Source organism: Chionomys nivalis, chromosome 1 (genome assembly GCF_950005125.1).
Source record: "Chionomys nivalis chromosome 1, mChiNiv1.1, whole genome shotgun sequence".
Taxonomy (NCBI): Eukaryota; Metazoa; Chordata; class Mammalia; order Rodentia; family Cricetidae; genus Chionomys; species Chionomys nivalis.
In genome coordinates, this window is record NC_080086.1 from 82,913,215 (window position 1) to 82,933,052 (window position 19,838).

The 19,838-nt window shown below is 39.1% G+C and overlaps 1 protein-coding gene and 1 gene segment (V, D, J or C); one reads left to right on the forward strand and one right to left on the reverse strand.

The window, feature by feature from the left end:
- Window positions 1-9,417: 9,417 nt before the first annotated feature.
- Window positions 9,418-14,729, forward strand: LOC130882436 (ethanolamine kinase 1-like). Its single transcript, XM_057782901.1, has one exon. It carries the CDS (start codon window positions 9,499-9,501, stop codon window positions 10,447-10,449), a length of 951 nt encoding a protein of 316 aa, XP_057638884.1. The 5' UTR covers window positions 9,418-9,498; the 3' UTR covers window positions 10,450-14,729.
- LOC130879158 (immunoglobulin kappa variable 1D-33-like) lies at window positions 14,129-19,604 on the reverse strand. The segment is given in 3 exon segments: window positions 14,129-14,201; window positions 19,146-19,425; window positions 19,550-19,604. Coding segments are annotated over 3 exon segments (408 nt in total).
- Between the last annotated feature and the right edge of the window lie 234 nt (window positions 19,605-19,838).

Here is a 19,838-nt window from a genome sequence, read left to right on the forward strand (position 1 = left end):
AGCGAAGTATATATCCTATCTAAGGGAGCCATCTTAGGGTTGGCAAGAGACTTGACTCTTGAGGGGTTCTCAGGTGTCCAGGAATATGTCCCCAGCTGGTACCTTGGGCAACTAAGGAGAGGGAACCTGAAATGACCCTATCCTATACTGATGAATATCTTGCATATCACCTTAGAACTTTCATCTGGCGATGGATCGAGGTAGAGACAGAGTCTCAATTTGGAGCAACGGTCTGAGCTCTTAAGGTCCAAATGAGGAGCAGAAGGAGGGAGAACATGAGCAAAAAATCAGGACCACGAGGGATGCACCCACCCACTGTGACAGTGGAACTGATTTATTGGGAGCCCACCAAGGCCAGCTGGTCTCGGACTGAATAAGCATGGGTTGATTCCGGACTCTCTGAGCATGGCGGTCAATGAAGACTGATGAGAAGCCAAGGACAATGGCACTAGGTTTCGATCCTAATACATGAACTGGCTTTGTGGGAGCTTAGCCTGTTTGGACGCTCACCTTTCTGGACGTAGATAGAAGGACCTTGGTCTTCCCGCAGGGCAGGGAATTTGGACTGCTCTTCAGTATTGAGAGGGAGGGGGAATGGAGTGGGGGGAGGAGAAGAGGAGTGGGGATAGGGGGAGGGAAGTGGGGGGAGGGCAATATTTGGGAGGAGGGGAGGGAAATGGGAAATGGGGAGCAGGTGGAAATTTTAATTAAAAAAGAATAAAAATAAATAAATAAGTAAAAAAAAAAAAAAACTTATATTTTACAAACTCAAAGAATTCTTGTGAGTTCCAGGGAGTCAAATCGAAGATTCACATTAAACAGGTCAGATATACCCCTCTCTCAATTTCCTGGTCCTAACACCCTCCTTCTCAATTATCAGGACATAAAGAAAAATGTTTTTCTTCTTAAACTTATTCTTGTTTTCTGTGCTCTGTCAACATCTTGCAAGGTCCAAATGACATTGGACAGTTCCACACCACAAATTCTGGACATGACCAGTACTCAACTATCTTGGTACCCTCAAGGATCCAATGCTCACAAACAAGCAAGTAGCAGTCTTGAAAACTCTACAGCCCCATCCCCTTAACCTTCCATGCCTAAGTACTTACCATTTTATTATAAAAGAAAGATAAAAATATTATAATTCTGCTTTCTTTCTCTGTCACCTGGGTACCCTGTTCCTTTAAGAGACAAGCTTCACCCACACCCAGTCTCCCCCCTTTCCATCAAAGCAAGTTTATTTAACACCTTCTCTCCACTTCTCTTTTTCCTTCCCTCCCTTCCTCCCTCTTCCCCTCTCCTTCCCTCCCTCCCCACTCTCTCTGTCCTCCATAATCCTATAAACATATACCCTTCCCAATACCCACTAAATAAACTCTATATCCAATCTTTCTGCACTACAATTCTATCTGAGTCCCACCTGTCAGGGAAACTGCCAGGGTGGTGCTGCCAAAATCTTTCAGTAAAGAACCTTCTTCCTTTCATGAAATAGCTTTCCATTGATTAAGGTTTGAAATTATATGAATTTATTCTTTCTGTTCTTAATTTCCTTTCATGAAATTGTTTTCCATTGATTAAGGTTTAAAATGATATGCATTTATTTTTTTAGTTCTTAATCAAGTTACATTTTTCTTATTATTTATATGCCTTCTTTTATATATTATCTCATGGTGGAACTCTTATTGAGGATACATAATTTTCTTATTGAAATTTTCTTTATTCAATTTGCTCACTATTTTATCCAAGTTGTTTCATTTACAGTTTCCACTATAGAGTCTATGACTTTCACCCACAAATTCATGGTTCCAATAATTGTGTCAGTTATTGATCTTGTCTTATGAAATTGGACTTAATTCCTATCAGAAAGTCTTTGGTTATAGCATGATTTTCTTGGCACTATTTTTAAAGTTAGAATACAGTATCAGACTGCTCATTATTATAGCTCCTCAGGTCAAACAGTGATATTTTAGCTTTCCTATGTTCTTGAAACTTGTTTTGTGTCCTTTTTTATTACAATTGATGGCTGTTACAGCAGTAAAAATGAGTTTTCTTTAAGGATTTGCCCTTGGCGTGTTAACCTCTAACCCATATGTATAGGAGTGGGATACACTGGACTCAGGGGCTTATTAGAAAAAAAGAATATTTGAAATATAAAGAGGATGGGGTGAATCTGAGAAGAATTATAGGGATGAGAGGAGTGAACGTGATAAAAATACATTGTAGCATGCATGAAATTCCTAAAAATGTAGTTTTCAAATTGTATTAAAATATGAAACAAGGATCCAGGTATAATGTCAAATGAATTTAATAAAATACTAAGGATGCAGAGATATGCATATTTCTGATAACAAGGTCATGTACTACTACAGAATGAGTTTCAGGACACTTAGGGCTGCAAAGAGAAACCCTATCACAAAAACTATTATATATATAATAGTGTGTGTGTGTGTGTGTGTGTGTGTAATATATATAAAATAGAATTATATATAGTCTTATGAGAAATATATATATCTCAAAAATGTATGATGTATTTTTATTTTAATATTGTTGTATATTTCTCAAAAAATATTTATATATAATTTTATTTTATTATTGTATTTTGTATACATGAAAAATGATAGATGTATCAGCAGTTACTGGCACTGTTGCTATATCTGCTCTTTCAGTGAACATCAGTTCAGTTCCTAGCACCCAATTTGCCACAGAACCACCTGTAACTCTAGTTCATTGGGAATCTGTTGCCCTCTTGTTTGTGCCTTAATGAATCCATTTTGGGAAAAATTTTATGGGCTTCTTGGAATGTGTATTCTTCAGTTTTTAGATGTTTAGAATGTTTGTACATCTTTGTCATTTGATTTATGTATATAAATTTTAGTTAATTTTGAGAATAACTTCTGATAATAAGAATAGTGTATTTGTCTATTTTGTTGATTTTCTCAAAGAACAAGGTATTTGTTTCATTGATTCTCTGTTTTCTTCTCTTTGTTTCTATTTTATTGATTTTAGCCCTCTATAACCACTCTGGAAATCAGTATGGCAGTTTCTCAGAAAGTTGGGAATCAGCCTACTTCAAGGCCCAGCAATACCACTCTTGGGTTTATACCAAGGGATGTTCAATAATACTATAAGCATACTTGTCCAACTATGTTTATACCAGCATTATTTGTAATAGTCTGAAGCTGGAAACAACCTAGATGCCCCTCAGCCAATAACTTGATAAAGAAAATGTTGTACTACTCAGCAGTAAAAAACAATGGCATCTTGAAATTTGCATGAAAATGGATGGAACTAGAGAAAAACACCCTGAGTGTGATAAACCAGACCATAAAGATGAGCACCAAGTGTACTCATTTATAAGTGGATATTTTTATAAGGAGGACCTGCTTGTTCTTCCTGGCCGCCTGGCTAGCTTAGCCCCGAAATAACCACATAGAAATTGTATTAATTAAACCACTGCTTAGCCCATTATCTCTAGCCTCTCATTGGCTAACTCTCATATCTTGGTTTAACCTATTTCAATTAATATGTACATTGCCACATGGTAGTGGCTTACCAGGAGAAATTCAATATGTCTGCCTCTGGTGGCTCCATGATGGCTCTCTCTGACTCTGCCTTCTTCCTCCCAGCATTCTGTTTAATTTTCCCCACCTACCTAAGCTCTGTACTATCAAGGGCCCAAAGCAGTTTCTTTATAAACCAATGAAAACTACACAAAGACAGAAGGACCTCCTACACCATTTCCCCTTTTCTGTTTAAACAAAAGGCTTTAATATAGTAAAATTGTATATAACAGTCACTCTAGTAAGAATTATAGTTACAAAATTTATATCTACTTTATCTTCTATCACAGCTAAGGAAAACTATAACTATAAATTCTTCAACTCCATCAAAGACTCCAGAAGGATGTAATATTACCTAAGTAAACAGGAAGTGTATTATAAACAATTTCCAAAACTAGAATTGACAGAGACATCTCACTGCCTGGACAGTCACCCAAAGTTTTTCTGTAATGTTGGAGCATCTGTCTTCTGCCTACAGGCCCATAGTATCCAGCCGACTTTCCCATGAGGCAGAAAATTTCAAAGGCAGTTCTGCCTTATTGGCAGTTTTCAGTCACTTTCTTCTGTGTCCTGCAGAAAGTCTTGCATACTCCTTTATGAAGCAGGAACCCTGAAGGACCATCTCACCTATAGGCAAGTTCAACAGTCATCCCTCTGTGGGTACTTCATGTCCAGTGAAGCAGTCCAGGTAAGAAGAATTTCTTGGCCAAATGGCTAAGGAGACACTTTGATGCCCATCTTTCTCTTGAAGTAGATTGGTGCTGCCAGAAGCAGATTGTCTCATCGTCATGAAAAGTTCTAAATTTTTAAACATTTTAAATGCCATATTCTGAAGGTCTCTGAAAGATTTGAAGAGTATCTATCTAACTGAAATATATCTCTGTATATCTAGAAAACCCAACTAACATGACTACAAGCTTGACTATTATAGATGATTGTCTATTGACCTATATTTCTTAATTATATGTTTCATTTTAAATGAACTACACAATCACAATACTTTAATCAAGAGAAGGAATATACATATAACAAAATTTACCTTAAATTTGTATCAATAAGCCAAGATCTATATGAAAGCAAATTATTCATCTCTATAGCATATCCCCCTTTAAATGTAAACAAAAAATTATAAACAATATTCGGGAATATGGGCATAGTTTTGTCCATACTTCTTCCTGCTGATTGGGGGCACTGTCAATTAGGTCTTTTATGGTGTATCCTGTGTGCTAGGTTCATCTCAGTCAGCAGATGAGTTAAGTAATTTTTTGAGGGTGTTCATGATGTTCAGGTGGCCTTGGTCCATGAAACCATATTCAACTGGAAACAATCCACAGGTTTCCATCTTTTGTGTAAACAAAATAAGAACCTCTTTTTCCAAGCAACATGTTCTGAGACCAAATTCTGAAGTTAAGATACCTTTATTATATACATCCTGGTTTAGCTTATCAGCCCATACAAAGAAATGTCTCCTTGTACTTGGCTCCTTCAGAGTTAAAAAATTCAAAGAAAACACAATATATATAATCTAAACTCTCTGAATTTTCCATTTTTATCTGGCTTACTTTTCTTTATTCCTTTTCATTTATGTGTATATGTACTCTGTCTCTTTAAAGACTTTACCTCTTTATTTTTAAAGCATTAACTTTATTTTATGACTCTCAATACTCCTTTTCTTCTCTTTTCCAAACTGATGTACATTTATCCAACACTGTGACCCATTTAGAGGTTGTTTATGTCAGAATCTGTCCTATTTTTAATCTGTAATACTTTACTGTCCAGGAACACGTCTTAAATGCTAAGCACGTCTTAAAAACTTAAGTTGTGCCATTGCTGGGTAAAATACAGTAGTGCCTGCTTGCCCTGCCCAGTCCAACAATGGTGGGGCCTCTTGTGCCTTTGAGACACTTGTGCCTCTGAACCATGTGCACTGCCCCACTTCCAGACACACAACAAGTTCACATTGTTATCAAGCAAGCCACAGCACTCTGCTCACAAACCCCATCCTAATGCTCTGTTTCCTGAAAGATCCAGAGGTCATTCTGGCAGCATAGCCCAGAAAGCTGGCATTTTTAAACAGCATGGCTTTTTTCTGCTGCTGCTACTGAGTCAGGAAAATCTCTCTTAAAGGAACCAGCAAACAGCAAAAAGCTGTGGTAAACTGTATTCTTGTGTTTAATTAATCTCTCTCAAGGTTGTAAGTAGATTTAGTCTGTCATGTTGGTGTCAATTGTAAGGAGGGGCTGCTTCTTCTTCCCAGCCACCCAGCTAGATTAGCCCTAAAATAACCACACAGAAATTTTATTAATTAAATTACTCATTGACCCATTATCTCTAGCCTCTTATAGGCTAACTCTCATATCTTGATTTAACCCATTTCTATTAATCTGTACATTGCCACGTGGCAGTGGCTTATCTGGAAAGATCCAGCATAACTGTATCTGGTGGCTTCATGGTGCCTCTTTCTGACACTGCCTTTTTCCTCGAGCATTCTCTTTAATTTCCCCACCTACCTCAGTTCTGACCTATCAAGGGTCCAAAGCAGTTCCTTTATTAGCCAATAAAAACAACACAAAAGCAGAAGGACTTCCTACACCAGAATACTAGCTATATATTGAAGGATAGTGATAATGAGCTTATACTCCATAGACCTCAAAGAAGTATATATATTATATATATATATATAATATATATATATTATATATATATATATGGTATATACAATGTGCTGTGTTTCTCTTAGGACAAGCAACATATTTGAAAGCTGGGCCACACCAAACAAGAAAGTTTATGCTACTATCTGTGTCTCTATGGCTGGAATATGTGTATCTTAAATGCATCAATAATCAAAACACCCTCATTCTCTGCTCTGCAGATTTTCAGGGTGAAATAGGTATCTGACAAACTGTCACTGAACCTGTTGGGAACCACAGATTCCCAGTTAGAAGGCTCTTTGAAAAGAAGCTATGGCAACTGGCCCGACTTCTGCCAATATCAGTTTAAATTTCTGTCACTATCACTATCTAGAAGACTCTGAATATACCTACAGGAGATAGAGTGTATCCATTCATGGATGATCAGCAGAAGATCAGAGTGTTGATCATCACAGCATCAATGATACAAGCTGAAATAATAAGAAAAAAGTATAAAATCATGTGGAAATTTTATCAGCAATATTTAAGATTGTCTTCATATTGTGTAGTTCAATTGAGATCTTTATATTTTGTGAATAAAACTTTTGTCTACATAACAAACACATTTTAAAATACATGTTAGTATATCATTTTAAATAGATTCTCAAGGTGTGATAGAACAGACCATTTGATTGCACGTATGTCAAAATATTCTCTGTATCATAGATACTGTCTCATCTCACAATTTACTTTTATAGTTCTAAACATCATATGCCCATCTTAGAAGACATGACCTGTCATTTCCCATGTGGGCAGAAAAGACTTGAGCTGCAGCTACCATGGAGTTCAAACTCCCTTCATTTTTCTTAGGTATCCCCTTTCTCTCCTTACTAAGAACCCACAGGATTAGGTACCTCAGAAACTGAAGAGGGTAGCTTATTGTAAGAAGATATACTTAGGAAATTGAACAGTAAATGCAAGAGTAATGATGAATTTTTTTCTGTGATCAGCAGGGGAAAGTCCTTCCTGTGGAGCAATATGCAAATACTGTGAGTCTCCAATGGTTTAAGACAGAACAATTATGCAAGATTTTTATTTTTGAAAAGTCACATAGGGTCCCTCAGACCTTCTCCACTATCTCTACTACCCCAGGTCCAATTATCATGGTTACCCCTAGTACTGCAACAGGACACCAGTAACAGCTATACAGCTTCCCTGTACATTGAACCTGTGAATACCACAGACCATCCAATACCAGCTGCAACTTCCTAACTTCCTGTGAACACCTCCTCTGGAATTCACAGACCAACCCCCATTGCCTTTCCCTTCTGGCCACAACTCTGTGTACACCCACAAAATTAGACAGGCACCCTTTGCTCAGCCACAGGCAAACATGAAAGAAGACCAAGGTAAGCTGCCTACAGACCTACTCAATTCCCAATTACCCCAGACCCATTTTTTAGAATAGACCTTAACTCTGTCAAAGAACACCATGGCCAGCTTACCCTCCCTTTTTTCCATACCTCCAGAGGATTCCTAACAGCACCTTCTTGACCTCCCCTTTTCTCAGCCTCCAAACCCAGCAAGAATCCCCCTGCTTCCCATGCGCCAAGAACACACAAATATATCTGGGTAGTAAAACAGGAAATACTCAGACAACACACTCTCTGAAAATACAGAATGGAAATTGAAACCAAGGAATAAAACTCACTTTATCAAGACAATCTCAAAAGTCAGCACATTGACTTATAATCACCCCAAACAAGGTATCTCGATGCTAGCAATAGAACACAATCAATAACAGCCAGGGAACTATGTTGCCTCCAGAGACAAGCTATCCTATCATAGTGAGTTGTAAATATTCCAACATAGTTGACACACAAGAAAAACACTTTAAAACCAACTATATGAAGATTGTAGTGGTATTTTAAGAGAAAATGAATAAATTCCTCAAGGAAAACATAAAATAATCCAATGAAATGAATAAATCATTTTTAAAAGCCAAGAAAAATAAAACACAATGGAAGCAAATAAAACTGTTCAAGACCTGAAAATGGAAAAAGAAACAATAAAGAAAACACAAAGTAAATTCTGTAAATAAAATATTTAGGAATGTAAAAAGGATCCACAGAAGCAAATTTTATTTTTTTTTTTTTTTTTTTTTTTTTTTTTTTTTTTTTTTTTTTTTTTTTTTATATTTCACATTCATTTATTTGCTTTGATTCATATTAGAATATTTTTTTTTTTTTTTCTTTTTTTTTTTTTTTTTTTTTTTTTTTTATTTTTTATTCTTTTTTAATTAAAATTTCCACCTGCTCCCCGTTTCCCATTTCCCTCCCCTCCTCCCAAATATTGCCCCCTCCCCCCACTCCCCTCCCCCTATCCCCACTCCTCTTCTCCTCCCCCCACACCATTCCCCCTCCCTCTCGATACTGAAGAGCAGTCCAAATTCTCTGCCCTGCGGGAAGACGAAGGTCTTCTATCTACGTCCAGGAAGGTGAGCTTCTAAACAGGCTAAGCTCCCACAAAGCCAGTTCATGTATTAGGATTGAAACCTAGTGCCATTGTCCTTGGCTTCTCATCAGTCTTCGTTGACCGCCATGCTCAGAGAGTCCGGAATCAACCCATGCTTATTCAGTCCCAGACCAGCTGGCCTTGGTGGGCTCCTAATAAATCAGTTCCACTGTCACAGTGGGTGGGTGCATCCCTCGTGGTCCTGATTTTTTGCTCTTGTTCTCCCTCCTTCTGCTCCTCATTTGGACCTTAAGAGCTCAGACCGTTGCTCCAAATTGAGACTCTGTCTCTACCTTGATCCATCGCCAGATGAAGGTTCTAAGGTGATATGCAAGATATTCATCAGTATAGGATAGGGTCATTTCAGGTTCCCTCTCCTTAGTTGCCCAAGGTACCAGCTGGGGACCTATTCCTGGACACCTGCGAACCCCTCTAGAGTCAAGTCTCTTGCCAACCCTAAGATGGCTCCCTTAGATAGGATATATACTTCGCTGCTCCCGTATCCATCCTCCCAGAAGCAAATTTTACTAAGAGAATATAAGAGATAGAAGAGAGGCCCGAGGTCGAGAGCACTGAGGCATCTTCCCGAGAGCGGCCGACCGTCCGCGTCGCTGCACTGCGCACCCCGGCCGGTCGCCCCGTCGCCCCCCGCCGCCCGCCCGTGCGTCCGAGCGGCCGCAGCCCTCCGCCGAGGGCGCCCCGGGACGGAAGGGTCCAGCAGCCTGCCGGCGCCCGCCGCGCTCGTGGTCGCCGTCGCCGTGGTCGTCGTGGTCGTGTCCACCGTCGCCTGGGCCATGGCCAATTACATCCACGTCCCGCCCGGCTCGCCCGAGGTGCCGAAGCTCGACGTGACGGTGCAGGACCAGGAGGAGCAGCGCGCTGCAGCGACGGCGCACCTGCGGCCGCACTGGGACCCCCGCGAGGTGACCCTGCAGCTCTTCACAGATGGGATCACAAATAAGCTCATTGCCTGCTACGTGGGTGATACCATGGAAGATGTGGTTCTGGTGAGAATTTACGGCAACAAGACTGAGCTGCTAGTCGACCGCGATGAAGAAGTGAAAAGTTTCCGCGTGCTGCAGGCTCATGGCTGTGCGCCTCAGCTCTACTGTACCTTCAATAATGGACTGTGCTATGAGTTTATACAAGGGGAAGCTTTGGACCCACAGCATGTCTGCAACCCAGCTATTTTCAGGCTAATAGCTCGTCAGCTTGCTAAAATCCATGCTATCCATGCACACAATGGCTGGATCCCCAAATCTAACCTATGGCTTAAGATGGGAAAATACTTCTCCCTCATTCCCACAGGATTTGCTGATGAAGATATTAACAAAAGGTTCCTAAGTGATATCCCGAGCCCTCAGCTTCTTCAAGCGGAAATGACCTGGATGAAGGAGATTCTGTCCAACCTGGGCTCACCTGTGGTGCTTTGCCACAATGACCTGCTGTGTAAGAATATAATCTACAACGAGAAACAAGGTGATGTACAGTTCATTGATTATGAGTATTCTGGATACAACTACCTGGCATATGATATTGGAAATCATTTCAATGAATTTGCAGGTGTCAGTGACGTAGACTATAGTCTCTATCCAGATAGAGAACTCCAGGGCCAGTTGCTGCGCGCTTACCTCGAAGCCTACAAGGAGTACAAAGGCTTTGGCAGTGAAGTCACTGAAAAGGAAGTAGAGATACTCTTCATTCAAGTCAATCAGTTTGCTTTGGTACGCTGTTGTTCGCTTTAACCAGTACTTTAAAATGAAGCCCGAGGTCACAGCGCTAAAGATGCCTGAGTAAAGAAGACACCTCATTGTTCTCCAGGAGCTGAGCAGTGCTTGTGGATGTTTCCTAAGAAATTCCGAAAGCCAATATTTGTTAACACTCATTTAATTTGGTTATCTTGCTTTACAAATTATGCCTCTAAACAGCCAATCTATTTTTAAATAGAATGATGTTAAAAATATGGTTACTGTTGTCAGTATGTGACGGGCTAGAGATTTGTCCATCAGTGGAAAGAATCGAGTCGGCTTTAGCCTTTGGCAGCACAGTCCGTGTTACATGTGATGATTTGTTACAGATTTGACATGACTGACTACTTCTCATCTTTCCTTTGTTGGTTCAGTGTATGAAATGAGATGTCGTAGAGATCTTTTAAAAGTTTTGTTATAGGGTTAATTTTAGAAAAACATTCTTGTTTGGTGTGACCTTTGTAAAATGAATCATTTACTCTTGACATGGCAGTCACTGCCTTCGTAGTAACTTAGGGTGTTCTAGACTTTTCTAGAGAAGTGCCCACTGAAGAGGGAACAAGGCAGTTACTGTCTCTAGGGGTATACTTTCTTGAATTGGAAATTGGAAATGATTTCTCTGAAGAATACAACTTAGAGTTAAATTGTCTCTTTATATAGCCTGACAATATAAAATATATTTACTGTATAATCCTGGAATATAAGTATAACAATTTAATGTTAAAATGTGTATTAAGTCATGTTTTAAAATACTAGATATGGTCATTTAAGGTAATAGTCCCAGTTTTTAGAATTTACCTATCAAATTGTTTCTAACCAAAAATTTTGTTTAGCTTGATTCTTTTTTTGTTTATTTGGTAGTAGCTGATATTGTTCATATTTGAAACAAACATACAGAGTTCATCATACTTGGAAGCAAGGAATATCATTTAGATTCTTTCTATTCAGATTCATTCCTTAGGTTTGTTTTGTGTCTGTAGAGTCAGCAAATGATTGCTTATACATGTAATTTCAGAGTAATATTGTTAAAGCAGTTAGAAGAACCAGTAAGGAACATTTAGGTAGGTCATTGAGCTTGAATACTTAAAATCTTAACAAATAAGGAAATGTGAATTAAATAAGTAGTCGTGGTAGGAGGACTTGTTTTATCTTGTTTTTGTTAGTCTAGTTTTTATTTTTCTACAGGTGTGAGAGGGAAGCAGTTATTAAATGGAAGGAAGTTAGGTCTTTGAGGTAGACCAGAAGGCTTTAATCTTTGAAGACTGTGGACTTGAACAGTCACAGCTAACTTAACTTAGCTTAGTCAGACAGGCTTTGCACTTTGGTCACATAAGTGCTTTTGTACTAAGTTGGCTCCATGGATCTGCATATTTAAAGTCTGTAGTGTAGATCTATCCTAAGACATTGTCTGGTATATTGTTCCACATGACTTCTGTTCTCAGACAAGTGCTTTAAAATACTTGGATTGTCTCAACGTGTTCAAAGCTAATAAAGTAAGTACAAACACTTACAGGCCATGGCCATTTGAGATGGTAAATTCTAGCCACGTAAATAGACTCCTAAGTATGTGTCTCTAACAGTGTTAGACCTGGATTTGGTTTCTACCTCCCTAATGTTGTAAAGTTCACTTTTGTTTTTATGAATCACATTACTGTAAGGTCATTACAATTCTGCCGACTTCTTTGAATGAAAACAAATAATGACTAGCTCTTTTCAATGTTAAAGCAAACCTACAAAAACTGGCTTAGTGGAATTTTCATTTGTGATTGGAACATTGTCATAGAATGATAAAAATGTGAGCCTCCTGATTCTTTGCTTTCCTCCTCTTAAAATCCAAGAGTATGTGTCACGTGGAAACACTGGAGAAGACAGTGTTGGCTAGTCTGTTCCTGTTCTTACTTGAGAGTGAGTGCTGTGAGTGGAGGCTTACCATGCTGCTGCTTCTGCTGGTGGTGGTGGTGGACTGCATAGCAGCCAGCTGAGACCGCTGCCCCAGAGACGCCGGTGGCAGTGCATGCACCGACAGCAAGGCATCCTTGTTCACTCTGCTAGCATGGAGGAGATCTTGGAAGAAGACGAGCACATGTAAACTGTTGTCCCCATTCCTTGGCTAGATTTGGGTGCTCTGATGCGCCTGCTTCCCATGCAGCTTTTGGGGATCATGGTGTAGATTATCAACAGGATTCAAAATGTCTTTCCTTTGTATTGACCATGTAAGGGATTCTAAAGAGGGTACATTGGGACAGCTCGGAAGAGCATCCCTCTAAAATGTGTCCTGTGGCTTGCTAGGATGTTAGTTGCCTTCTTTTGTTAAGCTAAGGAACTTGAATGCCTTACCTAATCACTCAACTGGTGGTAAGCTCATTTTGTAAATATGAAAGTGGATGTTAGAAGTGGCATTCATGGATGTTCAATGTTAATCAATAGACCGTAGTGGCCTGGATGCTGTAACAAGCAAAATTTCACATTTCTGCCCTCTACCCTGATCCTGTCTCCCTGGCATACCTGTATGATCTTGAACCTGACCAATGATATTTGATTTCCCTCCCCTCTTCTAATCCTGTGCTACCACCATTTTCTGGAAATGAGATGTGGTGGACACGTCTCACTGTTGACATGATCTGCCCGAGATCAACATGAGCACAAACCTCATCAACTAGGTCTGCCTGGCGTGTAAATAGGACAGTGTAAATAAGCAGCTGTGATTAGTGTGAGTGTGTCCTGCATACAAGAGTGTGTAGTTTTGCATTCTCCTTGGTAGAAGTTTTTCTGTCACTAAATGATCCAGTCTGTTGGTGTTTGGCTGGGAACAGTGCACACCTCTAGCTGTGCAGTGAGATAGCAAGAACTGGAAGTAAGCTTTATTGGGTTTAGTTAATGTTGTATTTATTTATTCAGCCTCTCAGTGCCTAATAAGACTTTTCTCCAGTTTTTACTCAGCTGTTGATTTTTGTGTGTGTGTGTATTAGATTCTGGGAAGCAGTGAATTTATAGCTCACTCTTTGAGTCACAATTTGAGGGTAAAGGAAGCTAAAAATGTAATTTGGTGTTTATAAACTGAAGTGTGGCCCCCTTTTCTATTTTCAGAGTTTGTTGACACTTTGGACAAAATCTTGGTATTCAGTGTGACTGTAAATCACACCCATACAAGACATAGGGCAAATGGCATCTCTTAGTTTTGTCAGGCGGCTTCTCTGGAGCAGTTCAGTGTGGGGCTAGCTGTGAGAAGAATGGTGGCTTTTATGACAACTATCCCGTGTTTATTTTAACTTTATGAGTTTAGACTTAAAGGAAGAATTCCCCCAAGTCCTCAGGCCTCTGAGTTACCCAGAAACCGCCTGTTCCTCCTGATGCTCTCACTACCTGGTGGAGAAAGGGAGTCGTGTCAGGTTTGGGCTTGGTTTGTCTTGACTTGCTTTTAAGCATTTTATACTGCATTCCTGAGTACTGTAGACTTAAATATTTCCCTGTTAATCTGTCATCCCATTGACAAAGTCAACAGTGCTTTGTCCTGGGGTTTTCCTAGTAGCAGCATCGTGTGCTACCTCACACAGAAGGTGAGCGCAGGTGGAGACTAGCCTCTGAGTGTCTGTCACTTCCGGGCCTGTCGCCGTGGTCTTTCTTCTCCATCAGATGTCACGATAGCCTTTCCTGTGAAGCTGAGCTGCATCTTCAGTCATGTTTCTGGTGTGGAAGGCAAGATGAGGCACAGCGAGCTGCCTTTCCCTGTAGTGACGGCAGTGTTAAGTCTTGGCTTTGACGAATGCTATTAGCTACTCCAGATAAAACATCCCTGTTTTTGGAACTTCAGCCCATATTTCTGTAAAAGGAAATACTTGAGGTTTTTGTATTACTTTGGATTCCTGAAGACTAAATTCAGTGATACGTTAAATGAGTTAGATTTGTTTGAGTAGTTTTTATGCTGAAAAATTTTCAATTTTGGCACAATTTGATATGGGAAGAAACCCCAAAGTGTTTTTGGATTAGAAACAAATACTGATGCTTCACTCATAAGCACTTTAAAGTTGTATGTTGGAGGCTACTCTCCTGGACTGTGCGCTGTGGTACCACCAACACCACCTTTTTCCATTGTGCATTGTATGGCGTGTATACTTGCAAAAATACTTCTTAAAATAGTTACAGTTTTACCTTTTAGTTATCTTGCTCACTGTGATAATTTTGAGCCGATTAATACGTTAATAAAACACTAGATGCTTACAGAACTGAAACATCACCTTGTCTTTTGATTGGTTTGTGAAAGTGGAGCAGGAAAACCTAGTGGATTAGAATTACAGGCTTCCTAGCCAGGAACTTTGAGAGCTGGGTTGAAACCCAATGACACCTGCAGAGCAGTGGAGGGAGAACAGAGTACCTGCTCGCCATGCCTGCACTGTGGCATGCGGCTGCTTGTTTGTAGGTAGTGACAAACTGAGTGTTCATTGTCAATAATCTAAAGTTGTCCTCTGTATTTACCTGTACTAAAGTAACTGTAAACTTATGGAACCCACAAGAACTTTTCTGTATTTAGGAGCTTTTGTACAGCAAGGTCAAACATCCTGATTGAAGGAAGAAGACATGGTGTTATCTATATGCAAGGGGAAAAGCTGAACTTTCTTTCAAAGAGAACTGTCATTGCGTTAGCCGTCTGTTGAATCGGGAAGCTGTGGCATAGATCTGAAATTTGTGTTTCTCAAATGTGAATTGTAGTCTAATGCTGCTTTGTATAGACTGTAAGTGCTATGGATAGTCTCAGCACTGAACATGCATCGATACCTCGCAGATGAATGCAGCCTTTGTCCTAGGTTTCCCTATGCCTCAGCCAGTGTCTGAGTGCCGGAGAACTTGCTCATCTGTTTGCTAGCGGAGATACTTCCTGCTTTTTCCTTTGTTGTTACATATTTTTATGTTTGAAATTTAAGTTTTACTACTGTTAATTTAAGTAAGATTTGTTTCGTGGCTAAAATGGCATTGCCAGTGAAATCAACAGCCTCATTCATGTAGCTGCTGAAGTGACATTTGTGTTCTGTGTTCATGGACTTGCAACGAAGCCGTGTTTCTGTTAAGGCTTTATTTCTGTTTAATAAGGCTTTCTACCATTGATTAAATGAAGGAATGTATCTTTTTGAAGAGATTTATATTCTGTAAATAAACATTGGTTGTAACAATAAAGTTGAGTTCTAACAAAAAAAAAAGAGAGATAGAAGAGAGAAACTCAGGAATAGAGATACAACAGAAGAAATGGATACATGGGTAAAAGAAAATGTTAAAATTTAAAAGGTTCCTGATGCAAAACATCCAGGAAATCTGAAGTTCTATGAAATGACCTAATATATTAATAATAGGAATAGAGAAAAAAGGAGTCCCAACTCAATGGCCCAGAAAATATTTTGAATAATTCATAAAAGTTTCTTAACATAAAGGAGAACCTGCATATAAAGGTACAAGGAACAGAAAAAACACCAATTATATTGAACCAGAAAAGAAAGTCCAGACACCACAATATAATCAAAATACTAAACCTACAGAACAAAGAAAGAATAGTAAGATACAAAAGAAAACTTGACTTATCTAGGGAGACTCTAAAACCCAAGAGAACCTGAACAGATGTTTTTCAGACTCTAAGAAACCACAGATGCCAGCACAGATTGGTATATCTAGCAATATTTGCAATCACTATAAAAAGGGAAAATAAGATATTCCATGATAAGATATTTAGGCAACATCTATCTAAAAATGCAGCCCTTACCAAAGACGCTAGAAGAAAAACTGCAATGTAATGAGTTTAATTACACCCATGAAAACACAGGAAATAATTCTCACATTGCCAAAAGCGAAGGAAGGGAATTGCACACACACACACAGCAGCAGCAGCAGCAGCATAATCACCATCATAATCATCATCACAAACAAGAAAATAACAGAAATTTACAATCATTGTTCACTGATATCTCTCAGTAACAATGGACTTAATTCTCCAATAAGAAAACACATATTGACAGAATGGATCAAGGACATTGAAACATACAATCCAATAATTTTGATAGCAACCAAAGTCTCCTCTTGTTTGAGTAATGTACATACACACAATACACAAGGCAACTGGAGACCCCTTCCAAAATATTCTATGGGCATATACCCACGTGAAAAAAATTGTAACTAACAACCTGCTACCAACTGGAAGTAGTAGACTGAATAATCAGTACTGAACAGTAGAATAGATTTCTCATCCCCTTAAAGACCTCCAAACGTGGACAGATTCTAGATAGTCTTTCTCTGGTTATGTCTGGTTATTTTTTTTTTTGATAGCCTGAATCAGTTTGGATAACTGTCATCAACCACATTTCTGGGTTAACTTTGACCTTGATTCCAGTTGTATCATCTTTAGAAGTCCAGAGTAGGGGCATAAAGATTAGAAATGTTAGGTAAGAGGAATAGAGATAAGAAAGAAGCACAGATGTATCTAAATGGGAAGGAAAAAAAGACAAGATTGCCTGAGTAGATTGGGAGTATGGGGGTCATGGGAGAGGTAGAGGGGGAAAGGAGGAAAGAAGAGAAGCAGAGAAAGAAAAAAACACAGAGACACAGGAGAGTACCAGGAGGGCAACACAGTGGATACTAAATACTGAATTCTGAGTAGTGAGTTCACCCACATTTATTTTTTCATACACTTTTATATCCCAATAAAAATAATGGGAGAAGAAGACAAAAGACTGCTTTAACATGACACAAAGAAAAGAAAGAACAGTGACTTGCTCTAATACTTGAGACATCAAACCATTAATTCCTGAGCAAAGCATTTGATGTTTGGAGCAGTGAACATAGCTTATACCAAGTATCCTGCAATCAGACACTACCTAAGTAAAACCTCTATTGCAAACAAAGGACTACTTGTATGCTTGAATTTTATGACCTTTTGTTAGAGTTGAGCAGATCTACCTCTATGATCCATCATAAAGTCCAAAATACCAAGTAACGCCGGGCGGTGGTGGCGCACGCCTTTAATCCCAGCACTCGGGAGGCAGAGGCAGGCGGATCTCTGTGAGTTCGAGACCAGCCTGGTCTACAGAGCTAGTTCCAGGACAGGCTCCAAAGCCACAGAGAAACCCTGTCTCGAAAAACCAAAAAAAAAAAAAAAAAAAAAAAAAAATACCAAGTAACAATACCTGAGGTCAGGATATGTTGTATCCATACCTCTTGTCAACAACTTCGAAAGAGCAAAAAGAAAATCAAACTCTATGGCCTCCAGACAAGGTAGAATAGACTCACATTTTTAGGGTTCCCACAGATAATAAGAGATTCTGTATACAGGAATAAATAAATGTTAATTTTTCCTCTCTGATAACATGGTCACTGAGATACATAAACTGTTTATACATCTGTGTTGGGCGATAATCCTTGCTTTTGTAATCAAACTACCTGTGTTTATCTACAGGAAAGGGACACTATTGCTGCTCTAAAGGGATTAAAAATTTTCCATTTCAAATATTTTGTCCTTCCAAAATATCTTGACTAGGCAGTAGAACATTTGATGAAAGCTTTGCTGGTGAATTAGAAACATATCAAATCATCAGGATAAAAATGTATTCAGATTTTAATTTTTTAAGGAACAGTCTTAGTTTTATTAATTGTAGAAATGTGATCCTGCACATAAAGACAAAATTGAATTTTCAGACTTTACCTAGGGTCTAAATACCTGGAGTAAGTGAAAGAGACACAGCGTATAAAAAAAGAACATAAGAAGAAAACCACATGCTGCATAAATAGATGACAAAAGGGAGCTGAATATGTTCATTTCTATAGGCTATCATGGAGTTTGGAAAACTGAAAAAGAGACAAGACTTATATATAAAAATAAGGAGTGAATTTCAGTAGATAATAAGACTGAATTGGCTGTGATGCTGAATAACTTTGTGTAAGTGAGGCATGTTGAATCAGGATGAACTTTGTATCATCTTTATTTCAGTTTCTCCTGATTGCTGAGAGGTTCTCACATACAGTCATTCTGTTGTAAAAACAAAGATAAGGCTGTGTTAATTTACTCTCCTGGAAATGGGTGTTACTTGAGAAAACACTAGTGATCCAGACTCCTCTGTTCCAAATGCTTATCATTTGTTCTCCAACATATCACACATATATAGTGTGTTGTGCTCCTCCTCAAACAAAGTGCACATTTGTCAACTGGATCATCCCATGCAAAGATATTTTGTTAGTGTCTATGTCACTTTAGAATGATAATTTGTACATAGAAAACAGAAATGAACTCCAATATACTCAAGTACCACCCTGCTAATTTTGGATGTATTATAAGTTATGATTTGCTGTGACTGAATGTGTCTGGAACTCACTGATGCTCATTGGAAAGCCTCATAGTTAAGGAGCTGTGGAGACTCAAAATAACCACTCAGAAACTGTACTAATTAAATCACTGCTTAGCTTATTAGCTCTAGCTCTTATTTGCTAGCTCTTGCATCTATCAAATTTAACCCATTTTTGTTAATCTGTGTATTGCCACATGGCTGTGGCTTACCATCAAGGTTGCAGCTCATCTGTTCCTGGTTGCAGCTACTTGGCATCCTTTACCCCACCTTCTTTTACCAGCATTCAGTTTAGTTTTCCCTGCTTAGCTCTATTCTACCCTACCACAGGGTACTTATCATACTGTAGGGGTACCACAGGGGGGATAGTTATCATACTGTAGACAGTAATTATTTGCAATATCTTCAGACTCCAGGCTACTGATGGTGAGAGAATAATCTGTCCCAGACCCACTGCCACTGAACCTTGATGGGACCCCATCTGCCAAGTTGGATGCCCGATAGATCAGGAGCTTAGGAGCTTGCCCTGGTTTCTGCTGGAACCATCGTAAATATCTGCTAATATCCTGCCTTGTCCTGCAAGTGATAGTGACTCCATCTCCCAAAGATGCAGACAGGGAGGATGGAGACTGTGTCACCTGGATGTCACCTCTGGAACCTAGGAGTGCAGACATAGTAAATTCCCACATAGTTAAGCATGATAAAAAGAGGTCCTCTCCCAAATTCCAGTAAATAATAATCACTGTATAAGAATGAAACTACTATTTTTGTCCCTTTTTTACCTGAAAGGCAGAGAAATAGGAACCAAAGGAGCTGAGCATGGGCCCTCATGTCCATTCTGAGTCCTGACTGCACTTGCTGCACAGTGTTAGGGTGGTATATGAAGAAGTCTTCAAGACTTGACAGTGAGTGAATGCAAATCACTTGGAACCACCTAGTTCTGGGCACAACTGCAAGGCTTCCTTATCTCAGTAAGTGAAGACAAACGGAGGGTCAGTAAATGCCCAAGCTCAGACCAAATACATGCCTCTAAAGTTTATAAATTTTCAAGTTTTAAAATTATATATGACA